General features: G+C 34.4%; 1 protein-coding gene across 1 annotated transcript in view; it reads left to right on the top strand.

Moving 5' to 3' along the window:
- Positions 1 to 4,469, top strand: part of trpm2 (transient receptor potential cation channel, subfamily M, member 2) — a gene marked incomplete at its 5' end in the record, with an annotated part of 36,480 nt that extends 32,011 nt beyond the window's left edge. Inside the window, 7 exons of the mRNA XM_016555864.1 lie at positions 179 to 327; positions 429 to 481; positions 1,814 to 1,843; positions 2,378 to 2,464; positions 2,675 to 2,753; positions 3,245 to 3,346; positions 4,119 to 4,469. Coding sequence (XP_016411350.1) covers positions 179 to 327; positions 429 to 481; positions 1,814 to 1,843; positions 2,378 to 2,464; positions 2,675 to 2,753; positions 3,245 to 3,346; positions 4,119 to 4,244 — 626 coding nt within the window. The remainder of the gene's footprint in view (positions 1 to 178; positions 328 to 428; positions 482 to 1,813; positions 1,844 to 2,377; positions 2,465 to 2,674; positions 2,754 to 3,244; positions 3,347 to 4,118) is intronic.
- Between the last annotated feature and the right edge of the window lie 4,999 nt (positions 4,470 to 9,468).

Raw genomic sequence — 9,468 nt, 5'->3', positions numbered from 1 at the left:
AAATAGATTTTTTTGTAGCATTATAAATGTCTTTACTGTCACTTTTGATCTATTTTATGCGACCTCAAAACTGTAGAGTATTTTAGATTCCCAATTATTCGTCACTTATTTTGCACACTGTTTTGTGGAAAGTGCTTCTGTTTGCTGCTGTTGTAAATGAGGTCCTCTGTCCATCCAGCAGGTAAAAGCTCTGACAGGGACGACGGTGAATCTAGTGGACAGGAGACAGATGAGGAATCAGCTCCTCACACGTTTGCACGTCAGCTTCAGTATCCCGGCAGTACCGTCAAACGCTTCCCCGTGCCTGAGGAGAAGGTGCCCTGGGAGGTGCCTGATATTAATAACATAACATATTTTACCAAATTAAGCAACATCACGTTGGATTGTTTTGATCTTATGTGACACATACATGTATTTTGCTTTTTCAGGTAAACTTCACTCCATACCTTCCTCCAGTTTACAATCAACAGGACAGCAGCGAGTGAGTTTTACACTGACGGCGCAAAAAATCAAAGTGTTTAATGATATTGTCTTGTGCAATTATTATGCAATATTAAATATGTAGTCTGCATGCTTCAAAGTAAATGGCGACTCTGTGTTCTAATGTGATCAAGCTCAAGGCAGTATTTCTATTTTTTAGATTAACTTGATGGACTATAATACGTAAAACTAAAATAAAAATTATATGGACATATTTAAAAAAATAAATAATAATAATAAAAATGACAAAACACACAACTATATTAATGAAATCTTAACTAAAATTAAATGGTAAAATATTTTATTTCAACTAGTTGCCAAGGCAACATTTCTATTTTTTTTGTTTAACTTGACAAACTAAAATAAAAAAACTAATAAAATTGGCAAAACTAAATTACTAAAATTTTAACCAAAATTAAAATGAAAAATATTTTACTTCAGCTAGTTGCCAAGGCAACATTTAATTTTTTTATTTAGTTTCAACTAAAAATTCTATTATTTAGTTTAAAATTCTTTAAAAAACAAAAACTAATAAAAACAACAAATTACTAAAAATGTTCATTAAATTTTAATGAAAAATATTTTATTTCAGCTAGTTGCCAAGGCAACATTTCTGTTTTTATTTAGTTTAACTTGACAAACTAAAATAACTAAAAATAAAAAAATAAAAAAACTATATAGACACATAAAAAAATAAAACTAATAAAAATTACTAAATTACTAAAATTAAGTAAAATAAAAATGAAAAGAGGAAATATAAAAATAAAAACTAATTCGAAATAATAGTGAAAACTATAATAGTATCTCCATTATACTAAATTAACTCGGGTTAAAATGAATGGATTTTTTTTTTTCATTTACAATAAAACTATGTTGCATGTACAAAATATTATACAATAACAGTATAATATATATCAATTCAATTCTTCATAAATTGAATAAAAACGTAAAGCAAAAACACACATCTTTATTCATCATTTTGTACAGGAGATATAAAGTAAAAAAATCTTGTTTGATACATTTTATGTAGTAAAGCTACGTTGTCATCTTGCTCCAACCCAAGTGATCTGAACACACTTGAAGTCGTAATTACCACTTCCACACTCGTAAAAATGAACTTCCCAAGAGGACTTAAACACAATAAGGGTTTGCCTTGAATTGTCTCTGGCATATACAACCAGGAAGTTGAATAGAAATGACAGGAAGATGCATTCACTGAATTTTGTTGGTGCTGAAAACATATTATAATTCTTGAAATGCTTGTTTTAGCATTCCTGACGGTACTTCTCATCTTGCTGTTTTTGTCAATAAAAACACTATTTTCTTTGCACAGCTCTGACACTTCAGTCTTGGACAAGTACAGGTATGCAAAACGTAATGTGTGACCCTGGAGCACAAAAGCAGTCTTAAGTCGCTGGGGGATATTTGTAGCAATAGCCAAAAATACATTGTATGGGTCAAAATTATAGATTTTTCTTTTATGCCAAAAATCATTAGGATATTAAGTAAAGATCATGTTCCATTAAGATATTTTGTATATTTCCTACCGTAAATATATCAAAACGTAATTTTTGATTAGTAATATGCATTGCTAAGAACTTCATTTGGTCAACTTTAAAGTTGATTTTCTCAATATTTTGATTTTTTTGCACCCTCAGATTCCAGATTTTCAAATAGTTGTATCTCGACCAAATATTGTCCTATCCTAACAAACCATACATCAATGGAAAGCTTATTTATTCAGCTTTCAGCTGATGTATACATCTCAATTTCGAAAAATTGACCCTTATGACTGGTTTTGTGGTCCAGGGATGCAGCTGTGTCTTTATTCTCCTACTTGAATTTGCATTTAATTCGTTTGAGTGTTAAGTTTTATTCTCATGAATGGATTTGACAGGAATCCAGGAGGAAGGACTGGGATTCGGGGAAAAGGGGCTCTGAAATCCCTGGGTCCGAATCACATTCTCCACCCAATCCTCACCAGGTGAATTAAAATCCCCTTCATGTCCTGATCTTCACTGGAATTAAACTCTAATCTCATATCGGATTGAAGTTTACAACCGAACGCACAAAAAACAACACAGTCCCACATCGTTTGTGGGATTATAGCAGATTAGCGATTCATCCCGTGTCCTTAGTTCATCCCGCTGTTCGTGAGAGGAATGCTAGAGGAGCTTTCTGTCTGTTTTTGAAGGTGGCGTGATGCTGAACACAAGGTGCTGGAGTTTCTCGCCGTTTGGGAGGAAGCGGAGAAACACTGGGCTCTTCCTGGGGTGAGAATGCAGAAAATCTGAGATAAATACACTACAGGACAGAAATATGGAATAATTAAGATTTTATTTTACGGTTTGATTTCTGAAGGATCATGTGACACTGAAGACTGGAGTAATGATGCTGAAAATTAATTCATAAATTACATTTTAAACAGCTATTTTAAATTATAATAACATTTAAAATATTTTACTGTATTGTTGATCAAATGAATGCATCCTTGGTGAGCAGAAGAGACTTTAAACATTTGATTTTTAAACCGTCATAAAAAGCATCATATTTGCTTTACTGTTATTTTGAATCAAAAATCGACCGATAAATATCGGCGACCGATACATCGGTGCATCCCTACTTTTGACTGTTAGTCATGAAAATCATCATAATTACTGTTCTTTGGAACGAAGATTAGCTAGTTATACTCAAACACAACACAAACTGGCTTTATAGATATGCTAAGCATATATTGAGTCAATCCTAAACATGTTTCTTGTAGGGCCCAGTCAAAGCTAATGAGCCTCTAGCACAGACACTGGAGAGGATTCTGGGAAAAAAGTTACATGACAAGACCAAGTCTCAAATAGAGGCTGGAGAACAGGTGAGCATCACTGATTAAAAGACATTGTTACAGACATTAAGATCATAGATTTAAACTGCACCAGGTTTCCTATATTAACTATGGGTTAGTTAGATAGTAAGTTTAACTTTTTGAAATTCCGCTGGTCTCTACAATGTAGACGTCATAGCAACCTTATTTACAGGAAATATATATTTGATATGTATCACTATCTTTAAATAAATCTTTAAATAAATCACTCATATAAAGTTTTGGTCATATGGCCCCCTCATAATCGTGTTAAATAATCGTGATTACAATATTGACCAAAATAATCGTGATTATGATATTTGCCATAATCGAGCAGATAGTCGATAGATAATCGATAGATAGATAGATAGATAGATAGATAGATAGATAGATTGTATGGCTGGTAAGAAATATTTGTGTCCATTTTGCACACTGTGTGTGCAATATTTTGTTTTATTATTTAATATATATACATGTGTATAAAATAAGTTTATGGTGACAGATGCTTTGTCTGAATTGTGGAATAGTGCTCCACTCATGTTGTGCTGGGAGCTCATAATACTCCCTGAGGAGGGTGATTCTGAAAACTGTCTACAAGATGTGGATCCCAGTTGGATGCCGTCTCGATAGACATAAAACATCATAAGCACATTCAGTTTTATGGCTCTGTGCAGTCATATTCTCAGCACTCCATAAGTGGTTTTTATTTAGTGAATTAAGCGGCAGTATTTTAGCTCTCGTTGGGTTTACAGAGTAATTCAAGCTGTCTTTGTTTTTGCTGCAGGTGGAGAGCTCGCTGTCGTCTCATCAGCCTCTCCAGTGGCGGGAAGTGAGCAGCACCGCTTGTGTGTGTCCGTACCAACGAGAAGCTCTGCATCAGATAGCACAGTGTCATAACACACACTTTTGACCCTCAGGAAAACACACACATACACACACACACGCTACACCAGAAATAATGAGCGCAAACACACTCTACAATCTTATGTGTCTTTAAAGGTGTGTTATTTCTGTGCCACAAACTGTGGAAGCTTGCTTCTGCCACAGGATAAAAAAATAAGAGGTAACTGCAACTTTTTATATTCTCTAATTCTTATGGAATTGCGAGATAGAATTGCAAGATATAAACTCAGAATTCTGAAAAAAGACAGAATTGTGAGATTAAAAAAAGTTTATTTCGTGGCCAAAACAAACAAAAAAAAAAGAAATTGAGATGTAAACTCAGAATTGCGAGAAAAAATTCTGAATTCTGTTCTGTTTATATCTCGCACTTCTGACTTTTTTTCTCAGTCTTGCAATTCTGAGTTTATACTGTATCTCGCAATTCTGCCTTTTTTTTCAATCTCACAATTCTGAGTTTATTTCTCGCAATTCTGACTTTTTTTTATAATTTCAAGTTTATTTCTCGCAATTCTGACTTTTTTCCTTAGTCTCGCAATTCTGAGTTTATATCTTGCAATTCTGATTTTTTTCTCAATCTCTCTTTTCTGAGTTTATATCTCACAATTCTAAATTTGCATCTCATAATTCTGACTTTTTTCTCAATCTCACAATTCTGAGTTTATTTCACACAATTCTGACTTTTTTTTATAATTTCAAGTTTATTTCTCGCAATTCTGACTTTTGTCCTCAGTCTCGCAATTCTGAGTTTATATCTTGCAATTCTGATTTTTTTTCTCAATCTCTCTGTTCTGAGTTTATATCTCACAGTTCTAAATTTACATTTCATAATTCTGACTTTTTTCTCAGAATTGCAAATCTGAGTTTGTATCTCGCAGTTCTGACTTTTTTCTCACAATTCTTTTATTCCCTCAATCTCGCAATTCTGAGTTTATATTTCACAATTTTTACTTTTTTTCCGATCTTGCAAACCGAGTTTGTATCTTGCAATTCTGACTTTTGTCTCAATCTTGCAATTCTGAATTTACATCTCACAATTCGGACTTTTATCCTGTGGCAGAAACAGGCTTCCATAACAAACGGCAGCAAACAAAATTGTTTTGAAACAAGTTTTTCAGATTGCAGTTCCGTTTGATGCTGTTAATTGTGCCAGATATGTTGTTCACTTTCATGCAGATTTCTGTACAATCCATAAGCCATACAGTTAGCTCCACACATACGGTGCTTTGAATATATTTTATAATGCATTATTGTATTTATTAGTTATTTTGGACAGAAGTTTCTGTATCTGGGTCAATATGAATTTGAATGTTGGTGTTGAGCATTTTAAAATACAAATGCAGGTAACAAAAATCAAGCTTTTAGTTTGCATATATGTGCACAGACATATATACTGTACTTTATGCAAGGAATAATGTAGAGGTAGCCAGTCGTTCTTGCAGAGTGAAGTAAAGACGTTTATTTTGAGATCATGACCGGTTGGCTGTACATTATCCCACTTATTACAAGGCTATTTACCAAATAAATAAATATATGCATATTTAAGCTTTAAACAATACATTTCAGATGAGCCTTATTTATTAATTTGTGAAAATAACAATGCAAGAGAAATAAGCCAATAGATGGTGTAAAAAAAAATCAAATGCATTTTCTGTACATATTTGAGCACCTCATGTAACAATAATGCAAATGCCATTGATTCATGTACAGTGCTGACAAGGTTTAATGGCCAGATGGCAGATTATGCAGCACTGCATTATGGGATGTCAGCAGGCAGATACATCTGATGATATTATTTCACATTGAACATTTACCTGCATTTTACAAGCAATTATGCAATGCCTTAAAATATTAGACAGAAATGCAAAGCAAACAATGAAGTGTCCTCAATGTAAGTTTTTAAGTAAGTTTAAAATAGATATCTGCATTGTTAAAAATGTTAAGACATGAGAACTGAATAAAAAAAGTACTGAAAGCAAATTATTTGATGAATGATGAATATATTGTGCATATTGGCATTGCAGTGTTTTTTTGTGTGTTTTTTTACATTTGTAGTTCTACAGGTTTGTTATAATTAAGTGACAATGGTTTGCTGTAATTTAATTACATCTTTAATTACATAAAAAAGTGACATGACTTTACATGTGTCTATGGCAGCCATGTCATTCCTGAAAAAATAATATGTTGGCTAACCTAAATGGGTCAAGATTACAACTTGATCACTTACCTTATTTTCTTAGCTTATATTTCTTCACAGTACATATGATGTATGTTCTTCTTTATTATTATTATTATTTAATTTCGCTTTCTCAAACCCCGCCCTTTAAAGCAAAAAACAAACGCGCAAAATGATTGACAGACAGAGAGCGTTTCTGATTGGCTAACACACGCGCGTGGCTCACCGCAGTATGGGGTCCACGCCCTTCAGCGATGAAAGAGCCTCGCACTGCTTTCACTTCGAGTAAACACACGATGTCGAAATCCTCTGAAAGCATAAACAGAAAACATGCAAATCCGACCATTAAGCCAGTAAATCAACACGTATGCAATGCACCACCATACAAAATAAAATACACGAGCGGTGTCCGATTCGCTAATGAATCGTTCTTTTGAGTCGGATCTTTTCAATGAGTCTGTCGGTCTGAACGATTCTTTCATGAATGAGACTGAATCGGGTTCACGTGTCCGATTCGTAATGACTGAACCGAGGATTTTGGTGATGTTCCCAGATTTCGGTTTCCAGAATGTTCTTATTGTTCCCTCAAAAAATACAATAAAATAATATAAAGAAAGAAAGAAATGGTTTCCCGTGTTGGTTCTAACAAACATGATTTTTATTATTAAATAGCATGAAAACATTTGATTTATTTAAATTCGAGATATATTGTAATGAAGTGAAACACCGGTTAAAGTTACTAATAAAATTAACTTGATGACATGATGACGTAAAATAATCACTATTTAGGTTCTTATTCCGTTTTAAATAGTCAAGAAAAATAAACTATTTTGCATCTTTTTTTTCATTGTATTTACTCGAGATTATTTTGGAAGGATTTGGAATTCTATATTAACAGAAAAATAGAGTGTATGATAGAAATTTGTATATTTGATGTACTTTTTTATACAGAAAACGAAAATTTGAATTGTAAAGAACAACATATTATACATTTGTTTATTTTGTTAGGAAAATTCCATATACATAAGAAGAAGTGGGCTCAATGTAAACCATATTTTGCACATTTTATAAATTACTTTAAATTATATGTAAATCTCGTAGAACAAACAAAAAACAAAAAAAAGCACTGAAAACATATAATGCATGTGTGTGTGTGTGACCATCGCTCCGAGCTGCTGATGAGAGGGAGAAATATCTCCACATTTGTTTTTCAAACACCCTTTCGTGTTTTAAATCGCAATTGTAAGATTTCAAACCGCTTTAAAACACATTTCTGCATTTTATACCCGGCGCTCGATGTTTTACACTGATTTGATGTCCCGGATTGAAGCGCTACTGGCCAAATTCAGAGCTGTCAGTCGTGTATTTCTATATAATCTGCGGCTCTGGCGTCTAAATAGGCCATTGAACACAGAGGCCCCTAGTTAGATGCAGCGTATTTGTTTCTCTGCCAAGAATGTGACTTGTCCCAGCAGCCTCGATGCAGAACAAAGCGAGCACATCCCAAAAAAAGCACTGTTCTTATGGGATGTGAACAGATCTTTCTGTCTGCTTAAACGTCAAACTGTGATGCAGATCAGTTTTGCTTTTGTGTAGTTTAACATGTTGCCTAAATGCATAGGGATAGTTGTCAGGTCAAAAGTGTGCATCTGCTTTTGTGCATTTATAGGTTGCTTAAATTGTGACAACTTGCCCCCACTCTTCCCTGCTTGGTTGCATATTCATGTAACTCTGATATTAGACTAATAACACATGCTGATCTGGTCATAGGGCACTGAAACAAATAGTCAGCAGTTATTTTGGCATTTTGTACAGCCTGTTATATAAATAAAGAAGCTGATGTGTTGCTGAAAGCTTGGAAGCTTTGCTTTAGTTTAATGTTATGTTTTTTTTTTTAACAGAACAGTTTAGTGACCTTTAGACAACATATAAAAGATGCATGTGTTTCTGTTGAGTATACATCAGGCTTTTATGGCTCATAAATAATGTAGTCTGATATAGTGAGAATATGGAGTCAAACTGAGCAAAAATATGCAATTTGGTGCAGATGCTGATATTTATAATGCAATGCAATGCAATGATTGAGAGATGAAGAAAGTCTCCTCAGAAGATGTGAGATGTTCTGGAGGCTTGTGAAGATCATTCCTCCGCTGAGGAACAGTGAAAGTAAAGCTTCTGGAAACAAACGCTCCTCAAAAGATCCTGAGGATCAGATTTGAGACTCTAAAACATGATTGATGGAGAATCAAGTAAAGCCCAGCTGCTTCAGTCCAGTAAGTGTTCATCTGGAGATATTATGAACACGCGCTGTTTTCTGTGCTCACACACAGAGCCATGCAGATGCACATGAACACCGAATTCCCTTCACTTCATCTATTTGTGCCTGAAATGACACTTACGTGTGAAATTATGTCAAAATGCATGTCTCTGCAAGTATCCTAAACACAGTTGCTTATGGCTTAAAACGGATGTGTAACAGTATATTGGTTCACAGCAGTTTAATGCTCCTGTTGCTTTCTGTGTCATAAATGTTAATCAAACAACAAAACACAAAGAAAAATCACTTTTGTAGCTTTAACACGGATTTATAATCCCGGTGTTTATTTTTGTAATGATATGAATTTTTAAAATACCGCAATACGTATGCGGTATTCGCTTATGTATGTCGCTTAAACAACGTTCGGAACGCGACACTGTTTGAAAGGGGTCCCTTTTCACTGTTGCACTGTGGTGAGGGGACAGCTGTATGTGTTACTAATGCCGAGTTCACACTGCACGATTTTCAAACTCGTCTGATCGCCGTTGCTTTCACACTGCGTGACTATCTGGCGTAGCATTCAGTCGCTGCTGTGTTCACATTGCACCATGGAACGATGACAGGAGGTTACACACTGCATGACTTCACAATAGAAAGAATCGCCGACAGCTCTGTCTGGTGCAGGGTTGCCAGGTTTTCGCTACAAAACCCGCCCAATTACTACTCAAAACTAGCCTGAAAATAGCCCAATTGCTTTCGAGGGGGTCCCCCAGTAAAAATCGCATTGGGGGGTAAAATACA

This window comes from Sinocyclocheilus rhinocerous, unplaced genomic scaffold (assembly GCF_001515625.1).
Source record: "Sinocyclocheilus rhinocerous isolate Xijiao unplaced genomic scaffold, SAMN03320098_v1.1 scaffold917, whole genome shotgun sequence".
NCBI classification, from domain to species: domain Eukaryota; kingdom Metazoa; phylum Chordata; class Actinopteri; order Cypriniformes; family Cyprinidae; genus Sinocyclocheilus; species Sinocyclocheilus rhinocerous.
Note: the sequence above shows the minus strand (reverse complement) of the source record. Positions and strands in the feature narration are given on the sequence as shown.